We start from the raw sequence: 17,611 nt of genomic DNA, 5'->3' as shown, positions 1-17,611 counted from the left end.
AGATGCAAACAGAAGGTGAGCCAGGCTGGGAAACAAGGACTTTGAGATACAGGAATCTTAGAAGCCGAAGACAGTGACAGCATTCAAAAGCTGTTGAGAAAAATGAAAATGGAAAGATGAATACGCAACATAGAAGGTATCATTGTATTATCATTACAGTTTTCAGGGAAGCAAGAGAGTGACTGAAAGCACACTGGTTTGGGAAACAAAAGATCCAGGTTTCCCCCCAGCTGTTACCAAGGGACCCTAAAACGCCTGGCAAGGTAAATAAGTTCTCTCTGAAAGGAAATGGTTGAGCTAAATGATTTCTAAGGTCCTTTTGAAGTGTAATTGATATTGATATTCTAACCCATGCCTTGGTTATACAGAGTGACTGTCATCGATACGTCAACGTCACCTTTTAATTAATGTAAATGTGTATATCTTCTTGTCCTTATTTGTCTGTACTAATGAACTGTCAGGGGTATTAACCAAATTGAAATGAATTCACAACAAAATCAATTACTTTTTGACACTATTTTCTCATTTAACTCTTCTATTAATGTTGCCCAACCTTCTTAATTTACTTTTCCTTTTTCTTATATTTTTCTTCATAAGTGACACATATTATTTATTTCCATCTAAAATCTAAATGTATAAAACTGAACTATAAGTATGCAGACCAAAATATTATGTCCTTCCTGTTCTGGAAATGCAGTCTAGATAAAGAATACATTTATAGCATTGAGTTTGATTAGGCTAGTGCTTGCCCAAAGCCTTAGCTTGGTGAAGAAGAGGCAGGATTGAGAGTGGGATGACGGTGGGAAAGAGAGACATGACTCACAATATTTATTTAGTTTGTATAAATTCCCAAAGCATAAAAATATCCCATTACCAAAGGTTTGTAAGATCTACATGGCTAAGGAAAAAGGGATGTCTTGGGGTCATGCCATTAATTGTGAATTCTCTTTCTGTGCATCAACTTGGATCAAAATAGTCAAATTTAGAGACAGAGACATAAAAAGAAATTTGTGTTTTTTTGAGACCAGTAATGTATAGAAAGGAACGTATTTTAACTTACACCATTTACCCTCTCCTTCTGAAAGGTGTGAATCACGGCTTTAATAGGAAATCCCAAATGAATGTTAAGCTCCTCTTTGCATCTAAGAAATGATGGTAACATATTCCTAACAATGCGTCAACCAACAGTGGGAGGATTCTAAGGGGTGTAGGGGGGGGACTTGGAAGTCAAGTTCTTAGAGTGGTTTTCTATTATTTTGGTGGCAGCACAGATGGATCTCTTAAAATATTAGAGCAGAGCCCCATATCTTGTTACAAGTTTTGTGGCATCTTAAAACCCATGATTCTTTCTGCAATTGCCTAAAATTAAACTATTAAAAACAAATTTCTTTTGTGTGTGAACTTTATCTTGGGGCCCAGAAACTCTTTTTAAATCTAAATACTCCTGGGGTGCCTGGGTGGCTCAGTCGGTTGGACATTCGACCCGGCTCAGGTCATGATCTCGTGGTTGACAAGTTCAAGCCACGCATCAGGCTCTGTGCTGTCAGCTCGGAGCCCGGAGCCTGCTTCGGATTCTGCGTCCCCCTCTCTCTCTGCTCCTCCCCTGACCCTGCTCTGTCTCTCACCGTCTCAAAAATAAAATGAACATTAAAAAAAATTTTTAAAAATCTAAATACTCCTATGACAGACAGCATAAGACTATATTATTCATATATTTCTAGGGATTGATTAAATAAATTTCTGAAGAATTTAAGAATAAGATGTGAAAAAGGACAAGTATATTTTGATGTGGAAGAGAATAAGCCAGAGTTTGGCTTCCCTGAAACCCTTTTCTGTTTATCTCAAGGAAAACATTATTTCTTATAATGTTGTCATAGCATTTTGCATGTAACATATTGTAATGTTAAATATATAACACGTACTATAGTAATATGTTCTCATAATTGTATGTCCCATGTTAGAAATGATGAGCTCGAGGATGGACACCATGCCTTTATACCTACTCCTACCCCCAATCCCTAGCTCAGTTACTGGCTGGCACATAGAATGTGTGCAATAATTGCTTATTAAATCTCAGGCATTGTGTTTATTTTACACCCTTTGTTAAATAATTTAAACCTATTTTATAGCAGAAACATCTGTTAAAATTTTTTACTCAAACATCTGGAGTAAAATAATTTCACTCTTTCTAAGGTCAGTGTTAAAATCTATCAGTATGAGTATTACAGCCTAAGTCTTCATCATAATTTGACTTTGGTTTCTAAGATCAGATATATGCACAAACTTTAGTCCTCCAAGTTTCTGGAGTAGGAATTTATAAAAAAGAATGTAACTATTTCTCTCTCTGCTATATGCTGTATATGTTCTTGCCAGTCAATTTCATCCTTAGAATTAGAAATGTGACTGGGGAGCCTGGGTGGCTCAGTGTGTTGAGCATCTGACTTTGGCTTGGGTCATGATCTGATGGTTTGTGGGTTTGAGCCCCGCGTTGGGCTCTGTGATAACAGCTCAGATCCTGGAGGCTGCTTCGGATCCTGTGCCTCCCTCTCTCTGCCCCTCCACCACTCACGCTCTCTCAAAAATGAATAAATGTTAAAAAAAAAATTAAAAATGTGACTAACATGACAGCAAAATCAAGGCCACTATCAGTGGAGGAAGCCCCATTTGATGCTGAGAGAAATGCTTATTGGGCAATGAAGTTAATGAGTGGGAAGGATCACTTAGGGCATAAGTAACAGAAACCTTTTTAAACAAAATTAAAAACAAATTTAAAAATGTTAGTAACTAGTATTACTTGGTGATTCTAATGTAAAGGCATATTAAAATACTTCCAAAGCAATTTCTCTGAGCAAGTCAAAACAACTAATGAACGTTAGAGTATGGATTCTCAAAACGTCACTATGAGAACTTTGAAAATTAAGTGTGAAAGAAATGAGGAATAACTTGTCCCATGTCAGTGGGTTTGCCAGAACAAAGTCCTTAGTCCCCATCTCTTCTGATGGAATCAGTTGAACTCTTGCTTTCCAGTATGAAAGGAACTTCCAAAGGAAGTTTAATCTGATACTGTTAACAGGAGCATGGCTCCGAATAGTCCTAACATTTTTTAAAAACACAACTTCTTGGTATTTAAAATGATTACGTGTAGAAGCAAAATGTTGAGCAACTCAACATATTCTGAAGTCCCTGTGCTGGAACATGGCGCAGCATTTTTAAGTTTATAATCCCCGTTTAATCATTTAGTCGAGATGTTTTTGTCAAGCATCATATGCTGTGCGTCAGAGCCTATGTTCGGCACTAAGAATATGAGAGACTGAAACAGCCCCCTTCCCTTATAATCCAGAGAGAGTAGAAAAGAGCAAGTAAGGCCACAAACAACCAGCGATTGCAATTCTGAAAAGAGCAGAAATTAGGGTACCAAGAGACAATGTGTTAGCTCCCCAGGCCTCGGCCGCTGGGTCCAGGAGAGGCCTGTGTCAGGTGGGGCTCCTACTAAAGTAACAGTGACTGCCCTCACTGGAGGAAATGGGTTTGGAGGAAAAATTCTTAGTTACTCAGACAGTGTCTTAGATGTGGTAGCTGTGCAAACAAAAGGACACCAAACACAACCAGGAAAAACAAAAGGCTAAAAATGCAAAACCATCCAACAAGAAATACAAATATATTTAAATACACAATAAAAAAAAAAAAGACTAATACTAACATGCTGTGTTCTTACCCCTATTGTTCCAAAACTTTCAGGCTTTCTTCTCATCTTTTTCTTGCACAGGTGTGTCCATATCCATTTGATCAGGTACCAGAGAGACTTGGGGCTCGGGATGACATTGAAGGGAGTGGGCAGAGTACCTCCTTCTTCGAAATAACTCATCCAAAGCTTTGTTCGAGCAAACTTCCATTCTATATCTGCATGGTCCTGAATGGGAGAATATGACAACTACTGACAGGTTTCTTAATTACTAAGGTGAGATAAACCTCACAGGGAGCCTGTAACCTGACTTGGAGCAGCTCTTGTAATATTAATTAAATTGCTTATAGAAACAAGACTGACTCTTCGAGGTAGTCATCTAAACATTTCAGATGATGGTTTACCCTGATAAAGAGTCACAGCAGTCTTGTCAGTTTTTATCCTTCCTTCTTCCATGAAACAGACGTCTAAAAGAATTCCATGTTAAAGAGCCTGCAGTGATCAGTTATGACTTGAAGACGAATTTTCATTTCCTGCACTGCAGGCTTACATTAGCCCAAGTGCACTAGATTCTGACCACAAATAGACCTTCATATATTCCCCAAGGCCTTGAATCCCAGTCTAGGTCAGTGTCACCTTCATGGATGCTCATGGCTTAGCCTTCTGGTGTTTCCAGGAAAAGTCTTAGTTGGTGTGTTTCTATGTGAATTATTCTTGTCCGCCTTTAGGCAACAGGCACAAATTTGGAGAGAAGCTCCTCTAACAAATGTAGAATGGGGCCTCTGACATGGCACCAAACCCTGACATAGCCTTGTCCAAATGGCACCAGACAGGACTGTGGTTAGTGGCTGTTTGCAACCCTTCATAATTTATTAATCATTTCACTTTATTAACCTCCTAGAAAAAATCAGAACATTTGTGGCAATTAGAGATAGGGCAGCCAGTCCCCTCTTAAATTAGCCACAAATCTGATTGAAGCAGAAAATCTGGGAAGTAGGAGGTGGTAGAAACTAGGTATATCAAAATAGTTCATTTTAACCCCTTGATATTGTAAGGAAGAACTCAGATTTTAGAGTGGGAGAATCACATTAGACCATGCTTCATTCTAATATTCTTAAATGGTTGTGTGCTAATGAATGCATGTGTTGCATATACATTTCTACCCTGAGCAATAGAGATTTTCATCTAGACACTGGACAGATTGTGCTTTCAACAGGAATCAGCATATCTGGAAACTGTGTGGCATTCACTGTGTGCTTTGCAGATGTTTGACTGGAGGGACTGATCAATAGACAGAAGCACAGAAGCTCCGGTTTCACCCCCCTATCCTCTCCTCTTCCTCTCCTCAAGTTCTCTTTCTGTTTCTTTCTAAACAAGCTTATAGATCCTGCATTAATGAAGAAAAGTATATATTGTTTGCTGTAGTCGTGGAGGATGGGAGTCAAGAGAATTAGCTTAAGCTAATATAAAGATAGTCACTTTGATAAAGAGTTGGCCTGTGAGTAGATTCTGCTCCTTCTGATTCTTAAGGAGTCACAAATTAAGGATTATGCTAACCTCATTATGTTCTCTTATTGCTATCACAAAGCAGACTTCCTGGGGCGCCTATGTGGCTCAGTTGGTTAAGCGTACAATTCTTGGTTTTGGCTCAGGTCATGATCTCATGTTTCTTGAGTTCAGGCCCTGAATCTGGCTCTGTGCTGACAGTGCGGAGCCTGCTTGGGATTCTGTCTCTCTCTCTCTCTCTCTCTCTGCCTCTCCCCTGCTGGCTCTCTATCTCACAAAAATAAATAAATAAACTAAAAAAAAAAAGGTAAACTCTTTCTTTGTTCTTGGTTTGGGATTCTGAGAGGGTCTACAACAAATTCTATGGTAGAAAAACTAGAAGTGAAATGTTATATATTGGTGATGACCAAAACCACCTCTGTTATCCAAGTGAAAATCAAATAGTTGGCATGTTCTTGCTCCAAGGAGGCATTATGCACAGGATTATGGGAGCTACACCTGTCTCAGGTTATCAATGCCTGCTCTCTTCTTAAGTAGTTTTAGAGTTTAAGCTAAGCAAAAACAGAGCTTCGAAGATCATTCTCACCTCTTTAAAAATCATCTAGAAAGATAAACCCTAAAAGCAGTAAAAACAAAAAAGTCATACTATCCTTAAGTAATATTGTCTTCTTGATGAAATCAATCCGTTTGATATTTTATAGGATATAAATTGTATATACAGCTTCTCTGTATATAGCTGGATAATTAGAGTCTTTCTAATTTTTTTTAGAAGGGTGGTCTGAAAAATAGAATCTACGTTTTGCAAATACACTGACCAGAATAATACAGAACTTCTAAGGAAATACATAGGGACTATCTTAAAAAATCCTCACTTGCAAGATGCTTAAGTGAAGCCCCATAATTTGGATATTCACCTGCAAATCCTAGGACCTAGGTATACCCAGCACTAATACTTTGTTTATGAATCAGAAAATAAAAATCATCTATTTTTATGTTTTATGTAGTTTTTCATCTGTGACAGGTATCTTGCCCCACAGAGATAGTTTCAGTAAAATTCAGAATGCTGTTTCTCAAAGTAACAATAATAACACTCTGGTGGTTTAGAAATAGATTCAAAGATGCAATATAATGGTAGTTATTTAAGGAGAAAATTATGGTTATAAATTATCCTTATAAAATGCTATTTGATTCAGGTATAAATATGAAAGACTTAAGTGTATTTCATTCCAATATGGGTTTGTTTAGTTGCTATTGCTAATGGCCACCGGCATGTATGTAAGTTCAAGAGGATAAAGAACTTTGTCTTTCTCATTCATTGTTGTATTTCTAGTTCCTAGAATAGTACTTGGTAATAGAGTAAGTTCTCAATAAGAATTTGCTGAATGAATGAATGAAAAGTAAACTAAATTGTTTAGATTCTAGAGTTTCAAATAAACATATATGGTATTGTGTGCTCTGCTGTAGAATTCAGGGTTACCCATACCTTGCTTTTTCTGGATTTAAGAAACGAAAAATACTGTAGATTTTCCCCTCAAACTCTTCTCTAGGCTAGCTTTTGTATCTTGCCAGGATGGCATAAGTTTGTTTATACCAAGATTGTAGGTTAAATGGACAGAGACAATGCAAAGTCCAAAGGGCTCTACACAGAGATGAGCCACTTGTATGTAATTCATACTTCCCTTGTGCTTTCATAGCCAATGACTGCCTAGCAAGACAGATTTACTTTATTTTATAATCATCCATAATATGACAAAACTAGATTAGTTTGTAGCTAAATATGGTATAATACTGTTTAGAAACTTCCAATTAACCATTTATATTATAATTCTGTTCTGTCCCATCAATAGCCTATTACAGGCTGTATTCCTTATGATAAATAAGATAGAGTGTGGCTAGGAACAACACATTCTAGGGGGGGGAATATTGAATTAAAATAAAGTTATTCAACTTACAGCAATGAGTTGGTACGAATTATTCATCATAGCTATTAACATGTTGAGTAGGACCACCAGAGAGATGACATTGTATGTCCCAAACATCGTGGCACCAACAAACTCAGTGAATTCATGCTGTGCTTTGACATTGGTCACATATAAATTGATGAGCCCAAATATTGACCAAAATAGGGACTGGAGTGTCTCAAATAACCTGTAATAAAGATAAAATGACACTAATAGCTATATTAATAGAACAATTATACAATAAGGTATAACAATAGAACTTGATTCCTATTATGTATATTTGCTTAATTAAAAAAATAAACTTAATAAAAAGTATTGAAGAATTACTAAATTAAATTTAATAAAAATTAAAGAAAGTTGTTTCCATCATATAGTATAAGTAGTATACTTAATTTTCCTAGTTTTACCTAATTTTCCCAAGAGCTTTGAAAGCTGTTTAGTTTCCTAGAGCAGGGACAACAAATCTGACCCTCAGACTGTTTCTGTATGGCTCGTGAGTTAAGAATGGCTTTTGCTTTTCAAACGGCTGGGAAAAAGAAATTCAGAAGAGCTACTTTGTGTCATGTGAAAATTTTATAAATTCACATTTCAATGTCCAAGGATCAATAAAGTTTTATTGATACACAGCCATGCTCATTTATTGATGGATTGTCTATGTTTGTTTTTTGTGTTGAAATGGCACAGGTGAGTAGTTGCAATAGAGAACATATGGCCCACATAGTTAAAATATTTGCTATCTTTTTCATAGAAAGCTTGCTAACCAGTGTCTTAGGGCATTAAGTGATGCCAATAAATGATCAATAAATGATATATCCTCAAGCTGAGTCTTTGAAAAATATCAACTCTGATTTTGCTTTTCAGTTGTAGAAGGATTGAAAATAATGTTATCACTGGATTTCCACAATTATAATTAAAATTGGGTATAGTGAATCCTGTAAGATGTCAAGTGTCAGCATGCTCAGATAATAAAATGTGCTATTTTTTTCTATTTCAGGGAACATTTAATTCATCCCTGTCAATGAATGAACTCTAAGTAAGGTTTCCTTAACTTAGTCCAAGAAGCAGGATAAGATGAAGAGTGTCTGAACCTAAATGAGGGAGTGTTGGTTTCAGTAGGATGGTTGTAACATCTTAATATAATGTAATAAAAGATAATGGAACTTTTAAACTCTTTGACAAATGGCTAAAATAAGTCCCTAGTCATATTATGTTGTAAAAATGAAAGCAAAAACTAGTCTCATATCTGGCCTGGTGACTAAGAAGATAGGATGTCAGGGGGTCAAGTGACCCAAGGAAAGCCAATTCATATGAGGCCAGGGGTTAACGGCCTAGATTGACATGAAAAAGGTAACCCTACACGATCAGATTTCCTCTCTATGAAAATTTGTCTTAGCAATATTAACAGAATGAGGTAGTTGCCAAAGGGGGCTGAAATGACAGAAGTTATGATGGAGACTCAGGGCCACTGGAATTATGCAAAACCAAAGGTTTGAGACAGCACAAACTAAGGGACAAAGAACTGAAGATAAATAAATAAGCCATGTAATAATTAAACACTGAAGAAAATATGCACAGAGTAGGTGACTCATGTTAGCACCGGTTTTCGCAGTCAATGATCTTGTGGTCCAGTTCTTTGTCATCTCCTGCCCTTCCTGAAGCCTTGCGTTCTGCCCTTGCTAAGATCAACCCTTGTTCAGAGGATCAAAGGGCTATAACTCTGTACATGGCTCTTGGACCAAATCCCTGCACTTGCAACCATCCATGAGTTTCTGGTCTGTGTAACTAGGAGAATCTAAGGATATCCTAATTGACATTCAGGGTTTCTTTTCTCAAATTTATTTGCTTTTTTTTTTTCTTAAAAGTAAATAATTTCACTTTTTTAATTTATATAATTAAGTTTTAATTATAGGATATGAAATGTAATTATGTATTGATATATTTTGCTATAGCTATTAAATAATGGAGCAAATTATCATAAAACGATAAGGAGACTGATCTGATCCATCTCAGTCAGACTTTGTCTTGCCAGCAGGGATGTGCATGTGAGGAGGTGGCCATGTATTCTTCAAGGGCAACCTACATGTCAGGTGCCATCACTATCAGGGCAAGTTTAATCTAATTCATTGGCCCTAGGCAAAAGCTACTCTTAAGTAATTCTTTGAAAACTTCCTCAGGAAGTACGTAAATTTGACCCAAGGCCATAAGTTCCTTATTTTTAGTAACTTTAAGGACAGTTTCTAAAATTAATTACTGTGTCATTTGGGCTCAATGTGAAATAACTTTGTCCTTTCTTTCTAAATGGTGTATATTCTCACTGTGAATATACAAATGTAATTCAGATGGTTTTCCCCTGACATCAGTAGCAGTTCAGAGACAGAACTAGAAATTACATAATGTAAGTGCTATAATAAATTATATAAAATGCCACATAAATCCCATATCAGTTGCTTTTTTAAATGTTCAGATAGAAACAGTGATGTAGAATAAATGGATGGTTATGGTTGAATAATACTGATTTGCTTCTGTCTAAATAAGAAATACTAATTATTAGAGAATATTAGCAAACCCTTTGGCAAAACATTTATTTAGATTTTTAATTAGACTTTGAAAAGAAGAAGATTAAAAATAAGACATTTTGTGATTAATTCTGGATTTAGTCCCTGTTTTTCTTTTCTTCAGTGAAATTAATCAGAAGTGAGATTTGCAGAATAGTTCCACTTATCCAAAATATATACACTTGACCTCAGTTGTAGCAATTTCTTACTTGACACATCCCCAAAGGCAAGGGAATTAAAAGCAAAAATGAACTACTGGGACCTTATGAAGGTAAAAAGCTTCTGCACAGCAAAGGAAACAACCAACAAAACTAAAAGGCAATCAACGGAATGGGAAAAGATATTTGCAAATGACATATCGGACAAAGGGCTAGTATCCAAAATCTATAAAGAGCTCACCAAACTCCACACCCGAAAAACAAATAACCCAGTGAAGAAATGGGCAGAAAACATGAATAGACACTTCTCTAAAGAAGACATCCGGATGGCCAACAGGCACATGAAAAGATGCTCAACGTCGCTCCTCATCAGGGAAATACAAATCAAAACCACACTCAGATATCACCTCACGCCAGTCAGAGTGGCCAAAATGAACAAATCAGGAGACTATAGATGCTGGAGAGGATGTGGAGAAATGGGAACCCTCTTGCACTGTTGGTGGGAGTGCAAACTGGTACAGCCACTCTGGAAAACAGTGTGGAGCTTCCTCAAAAAATTAAAAATAGACCTACCCTATGACCCAGCAATAGCACTGCTAGGAATTTACCCAAGGGATACAGGAGTACTGATGCCTAGGGGCACTTGTACCCCAATGTTTATAGCAGCACTCTCAACAATAGCCAAATTATGGAAAGAGCCTAAATGTCCATCAACTGATGAATGGATAAAGAAATTGTGGTTTCTATACACAATGAAGTACTACGCGGCAATGAGAAAGAATGAGATATGGCCCTTTGTAGCAACGTGGATGGAACTGGCGAGTGTGATGTTAAGTGAAATAAGCCATACAGAGAAAGATACCATATGTTTTCACCCTTATGTGGATTCTGAGAAACTTAACAGAAACCCATGGGGGAGGGGAAGGAACAAAAAAAAAAAGAGGTTAGAGTGGGGGAGAGCCAAAGCATAAGAGACTCTTAAAAACTGAGAACAAACTGAGGGTTGATGGGGGGGTGAGAGGGAGGGGAGGGTGGGTGATGGGTATTGAGGTGGGCACCTTTTGGGATGAGCACTGGGTGTTGTATGGAAACCAACTTGACAATAAATTTCATATATTGAAAAAAATATATACACTTATAGATTAATTAAGCCATAGTATCAAGACCTTGGTGTTTCTTATTTATATTTTTGTGTAATTATTCTTTTATTATATGGATTAAACAAAAAGAATCTAAGTTAACATTTTAAAGCCACTGCTTCTAGAAATGTTCCCACAATTAGTGATTCCCAAGACTATTGATGGCAAGATTACCCACTGATTGAAAAGTCATTAGCTGCATTACCTCTCAGACTTCCTTTATATAACAACTATTTTACTAATTCTTTGGTGAGATAAGAACAGAAAGGTTTGGAATGTAATGCCACACTTAATAAAATAATACTTAGCATAATACCCTAGTTGACTAAAGCCTGGCAATTTCTATGGTTGATGCTACAACACTGCTTTCCTAAAGATAACATTTTTGCCTCTTGCTCTTTAAAGGTATTTCTCAATTGCTACTTTAAAAAATTAGCTCATTCTCCAGTTAGATACTTACAACTAGAGAGAAAGAACAAGTAAAAAGGTAATGTACTCCACAGTTGAGGTTTCCCTCTATCCTTTGAAATAAAAACAATGAGGAAACATAAATTAATATAAGACACATCTGAATATTTTAGTCTTCATTTATAAGGAATAATGTAATATTAAAACAAATAATGTATGGGCTCAGTTGCCCAGTTCCAATTTTGAGGAATATATATGAAAGGAGTTTTTTTTAATGAGACAATATCTGTCCCAAACCCATTCCTCTCTCCTCATAGGAGAGTCCCTTAACAAGAGACTATTAATTTCAAATTGTATGTAGAATAATTTCAGTGACTAAATAACACTTAATGACACTTTCTTTAGTATCATATGGTTCTTCCCATGTTAAAGAGAAAACAGCCAGGAAGCTTGAAAAGAGCAGAAAAAAGTGTCCATTTGCTGGTGGGGAAATGAACAGAGAGACATAGAAGACACAGACTAGTCTGTCCAAAGGGCAGCTGAACTTACAGATCTTGGGAAGAGAGATCTGTGCTGGTGATAGGAACATAGGAGTCCTCATCCCGCAGACATATAGGGCTACATCCATAAGCACAGATGAGTTTTCACAAAGGTTCTGTAATATGGTCTGAGGATGGTCACTAAGGAAAGATCTTTATTTATTTATTATTTAAATTTCTTTTTAACGTTTATTCATTTTTGAGAGACAGAGCACGAGCAGGGAAGGGGCATAGACAGAAAGGGAGACGCAGAATCCCAAGCAGGCTCCAGCCTCTGAGCGGTCAGCACAGAGCCCGACACGGGGCTCGAACTCATAGACCACGAGATCATGACCTGAGCCAAAGTCAGATGCTTAACTGACTGAGCCACCTAAGCGCCCCAGCAAGATGACTATTTAAAAGCAGTGACTGCGATATAATTTTCAGAGAACAGTGAAAAAATTAGAGGAGTAAGAGATGAAGTGTAGGGGCGCCTGGGTGGCGCAGTCGGTTAAGCGTCCGGCTTCAGCTAGGTCACGATCTCGCGGTTCGTGAGTTCGAGCCCCGCTTCAGGCTCTGGGCTGATGGCTCGGAGCCTGGAGCCTGTTTCCGATTCTGTGTCTCCCTCTCTCTCTGCCCCTCCCCCGTTCATGCTCTGTCTCTCTCTGTCCCAAAAATAAAATAAAAACGTTGAAAAAAAAAATTAAAAAAAAAAAAAAGGGATGAAGTGTAAAGACATAGTGGTGTTGAAATTTAAGAGGGCAAGATTTCAAAAGCAAAAGTGTTAACAGGGTCACACGATGCAGAAACATTAAATAAACTTTAAAGAGACAAGTGTTCCTTGACCATGGGGATATGGAGGCTCTAGGCATTTTCTAGAGTAGTGTTAGTGGACTGATGGAAGCAGCAGCCAAATTGCAGTTGGATGAAGAACGAATAAGAAGAAAACAAGGTGTCTTGTTCAGGCTTCCTTGAAGGGTTATTTGGCTAAAGGGAAGGAGAGAGACAGGAGTGGAAACTAATGGGAAACACAGGGCTCAGAGTCTCACTCAGCATACATTTGCACCCTGAATGGAAGGAGTAATAGAGAGGAACCGTGTGAGATACAGGCAGGAGATCTCCTCATAATGATAAACAGATGTAACATAGCTAGCATTTTGTAAAATCTGAGTCTATGGCAGGCACTGTATTAGGTACTCTACATGAAGGATTAGGTTTCTTAATCCTCAAATGGAATAAGATCTCTGAAATGGTGGATAGTAAAAAAAAAAAACACGTTGAAATTTATGGAGTATTATAAATATAAAAAGAAGTGTATAGAAAGAAGTTATAAAAAGAAAATTGAAGACCAACCAAAGAAAAGAAATAAGATATAGAACAGGAGCCCCGAGGGTATTGCTAGACATCCTCTCACAATGACTGACACCAGTTATGTTGAAATAGAGTCATCAGAGTCAGGTCCCTTATACCTGCCTAGGATATTCTCTACATTCTAGTGCATTCTAATACTAAGAGTTATTGCTGTAATTTTTAGTTGTTGAATAATCTGTTGCTTGTAGGTTTACATTCTATTATCTGGAGAAAAAAAATTCAGGTGGAATACCTGATTTACTTGGGCTGAATGATTAGGACCTATAATATTTGAGATATGCAATTATCTGTTGCTTTTCATGATAATAAAGGACACCATTTACACTAAAATAATACACAATCCAAGCAGTTCAATACCTTTGCTTCAAGAATACTAGACATTTTGCCTCAGACTTCCATAGCAATGGAACTTCTTGGACAGATCTTAAAATTAGTTCATAATATGTAGAATCATTTACCATGAAAGTGGTAATAGGTCAGTGTGATTCTTGGGAACTTAGGGATCATAAATCAGATGTCTGAGAAGGGGCTGGATCATGGAACAAAAGCTGTTCCCTGAATTAAACACAACCTGGGAGGTCAGTCAGTTCTAGGTGCTGTGTGGAAGTTCCTCCTGGAAGACAAAGCTTGGAATCAGAAGGTTATGGCAACCTAGGGAGATGGGGCGGTCTTGGCAAGCAGTTTGCATTGGGGCACGCGGTACGAAGTAACAACGGAGTTGTGAAAGCCATGGTGAGCAGAAGGGCTCTCCAGCAGAAATCCAGAGACAGACAGCAGACAGTATCCAAGACGTTTGTTAGAGGCTGAATTTTGGTCCTTGAAGGGGGTTGGTGGGATCTGATTGTTGTAACTCCCTACTCTCAGTTGCCAGGAGCAAATTACCAAGTCAGGGGGCACAACAGAGTGGGGAAAGATCTCAGATGTAAAAATTGAGACACAATTCAGGGCCATGCTAGTCACAAGGACATTGCTACAAGGGGTTTCATTGAATCCCTCGCCTCCAGGGTCAGAAAAAGGCATGAGGAAGATGAAAAGGCTGAATAAACTGGTCAGCCTGGGCAGCTGCTGTCAAAGAGCAGAAGAATCAAGGCTGGGAGCAAGGGAAGCTGGGATGACCTTTTGTTTTCTCTGTGACTCATGGTTTGTATCAAATCTATTTCAGAAAGGATCTGAGGAAGTTAAGGCTGAGATTAAACTTTTATGTGCAAAGAAGCAGATGTTGATTAATTAAAATGGAGTTTTAATATTGGGATCAAAGACAAAACATACAGAATTGAATCAACAAGAATATTTTAGCCATCAGGGACTTAGTTTATGTGAAGTTGTTGAGTTCTTTTCCTACTTGAGAAATGACTACTCTCTTATGTTACATAAAATTCTATAATGGCCTGTGAATAGGGTCTGATCTATAGTCCCGTATGAAGTAACCATGTATTCGCTGGTAGTTCCTGTGTAGAGGGAAAGGACCTAGGTGTCTTCATTCCCCTGCTAATGAACTCTTTGGCACAGTTGTGTGGTGGTCATAGTGGGAAGGAAATGGGCACAGGCATGGAGAGGTGTATTCTTTAAGGACTGTGTGAGCATCAGACATGGGGGCATGGGTCTGTGCTATCAGCAAACCTGCCTGAGATCAGCAAGAGGTTGACACTGAATGAGGCCTGTGGCTCATCAGGCGTCAAGGCACAGAGAGTTCTGTGTGCATAAGGATGGCAGCCCAGGTTAGCCTGGGGTTCCTATTTTGGATCATTTCTACATGCTCACATTTTTTATGTAGGGAATTAGAGAATGAAAGAACAAGCAAAGGGACTTTCATATCTGGAAAACACAGAGGAACGCTCGAAAAGTACTTGGATTTTCTCACAAGATTGGTTTTACTTATATTCTGTCTTTTAATGTGCTTGTAAGATGCCACTAGGGCAGAGGTTTCCTCTTATTACACATTTTAAAACCAAATATACAGCTTTCCTTTATATGAGGTCACTTAAAAGGCCATTTTACTAAGACTTAAAATAAATGTAATGGAGATATATATATATATATATATATATATATATATATATATATATATATATATATATATATATAATGCCAGAGGGATCCATTTGTATTCAAAACCATGTTAATTCTGTTTTCTGTATTAAGCACAATTTCCTTTGCAACCACTTGTCATGGTTCAAATTCATAATGTAATACACTCTACATTCCGCACAGCGTTACCAATAAAAGTGTCTGTTCGACTTACGTTGAAAATGCATTGTTCTGCTTTTCACATCGTATGCCTTTACAGCTTAACCCTTTTGTTTCTTCATAATAGAAATACAATTGATTTAGGCCATTTGCAAATGCTAGCAACACAAGGCAGTATATGAATAGGAACTTCAAAATGTCCAGGAGCATTCTTCCCAGAGATATTTGCAGAGGCCCCAGGTGAGAATTTGCAGTAAACAGTGAGATCAGGCGCAGGGAACTGAAGATGTTTGCGATGGCAAATAAAGCTTCAGCCACTAGAGTGGGATGCCACATGTCCCAAGATTCTCGTGGATTCAGAGCACTGTACTGGAGAGAAAAGAAAAAGTAAAACAAACTCATATGTATATGACTATGTCAAGTTCAGGCCAGAATGCTTTTTCAGGTAGATCTAGCATCGTGGCCTATTGCCCTTCACAGCGGCTGATATCCTCCACGATGGTGGCAGCAATATTCATCTACACAAAAATAAGAGTTTATTAAAGCAATTTATAATTTATAAGCTTTAATCAAAGTGACCTTCCTGGTCTGTCCTTGTCATTTGTATGTTTGTTTATAAGTGAATTGCATCTGGCCTCGACCTTTCCGATGGAACTTTCAAAAAAGAAAAGGAACATGTTACATAGAAAAAAAAAAAAAATCTGATTTTATATGAGGAAGAGCAGCAGCACGATAACAAAGAAAGACACATTATAAAGGAAAACTACAAATTTTGAACAAAATTTCAAGGGCTTTACTTTCTGTATTTACACACTTGCATAGTCTAGATGCATGCATGCAGGATACAAATTCCATATAAGTGAGTGCAAGTACTGGTCCATTGCCCTGGAAATAGGAATGACCACTCTGGGTATAAATGTTGGTGCTTTGTATCTGTTGTATCCTAAAGCAGATAAAACCCAACTTGGAAGCCATCCTGGAAGTCAATGAATTGTTAATTTTGTTATATTTAATATGTAGGACATGTGATTTTTTTTGAAGATTCCTTAATTAGATAAAATATGTGATCTAAGAAAGAATATTTGCTACATTAAACTTTGACCAGCAATTATTTAAAAAGTAAGACTTAGTCAGTTGACATGCCAGCTTTAAATTATCTTGACATTGAGCTGCATGAAAAGCAAGATGAGTTTTATCCCTTGTATTATTGAGGTAAATTTATATCCTTAAAAAAAAAAGGCCAAATATTCTCTTTGAAGTACTGTGTTACAAAAATCTATAATTAAACTTGTGTAGGAATCAAACAATAAATTGAGTCATCTTCTTCATACACATCCCTAAAAAATATGTCCAAACAACATGATCTTTTTCCTAATAATCATGTTAGCAAAAACAGTTCTACTCCTGTATGAGTCCCATTGGAATATCAGAATATTTCTATTCTTTTTATATTGCATTTTATACCAAAGACCTTTACAAATGTTAATTAATTCTCTTGAAACCAATAGATAGTATTCTTTTAATCTCCCCGGGGACAAAATACATCACAAGCTCCTGATTTTGTTCAACACTCAGACTCTTGCTTGAATGACAATTTAAAACAATCCAATTTGAGCTAAAGGGAAATTATTTTCTATTTTTAAATGCTGATAACTGTTCTTGAACATTCTCAACTTCAGCATAAAATAGCTAATCATTGAAGACACATGAAGAATTAAAAACTTAATATTTTTTATTCATTATCACAAGTATCAGAGTGAGGGTTTATGGTATCAGCCACTACCTAATTCTCTTCTCTTGGTTGTCCCATATATGATGCCACCTCTGCCTTCAAAGACTAAAACCACCTTCACCTTCTTTGTCTTGCTTCTCCCGAAAGACACGTTTAAATAGAGAACATCCCCCAGCCCCCCATTGATAGCTAATTCTATATTTCTCTTTCTCTTTAAGCTAATATGGCTTAGGACTATATCTCAAAATGTACAAAATGTGACATAGTAAGCATTCTTAAGGATGTGATCTTTTTACTTGGAATTCCTCATAATGTTTAACACAATATCCTGTACGGCTCAAACATTTTCTCCCAACGAGTACTTACTGTCCCGTGAGGATGGGAGGGACACCTG

At 37.2% G+C, this 17,611-nt stretch overlaps 1 protein-coding gene across 7 annotated transcripts in view; it reads right to left on the bottom strand.

The window, feature by feature from the left end:
• The window catches only part of TRPC4 (transient receptor potential cation channel subfamily C member 4), a 209,693-nt gene that overhangs the window by 19,598 nt on the left and 172,484 nt on the right, over nt 1–17,611 (bottom strand). For all 7 annotated transcript variants that reach the window (XM_086713221.1, XM_086713218.1, XM_086713205.1 and 4 more), the window contains 3 exons: nt 15,541–15,854; nt 7,141–7,336; nt 3,716–3,910 (listed from right to left, as the gene is read on the bottom strand). In XM_086713221.1, coding sequence (XP_086569347.1) covers nt 3,716–3,910; nt 7,141–7,336; nt 15,541–15,854 — 705 coding nt within the window. The remainder of the gene's footprint in view (nt 1–3,715; nt 3,911–7,140; nt 7,337–15,540; nt 15,855–17,611) is intronic.

The sequence above is a fragment of the Puma concolor genome, chromosome A1 (genome assembly GCF_028749965.1).
Source record: "Puma concolor isolate L17-30 chromosome A1, mPumCon1.1.hap2, whole genome shotgun sequence".
Classification (NCBI taxonomy): Eukaryota; Metazoa; Chordata; class Mammalia; order Carnivora; family Felidae; genus Puma; species Puma concolor.
This window is presented reverse-complemented; position numbering and strand designations above follow the sequence as displayed.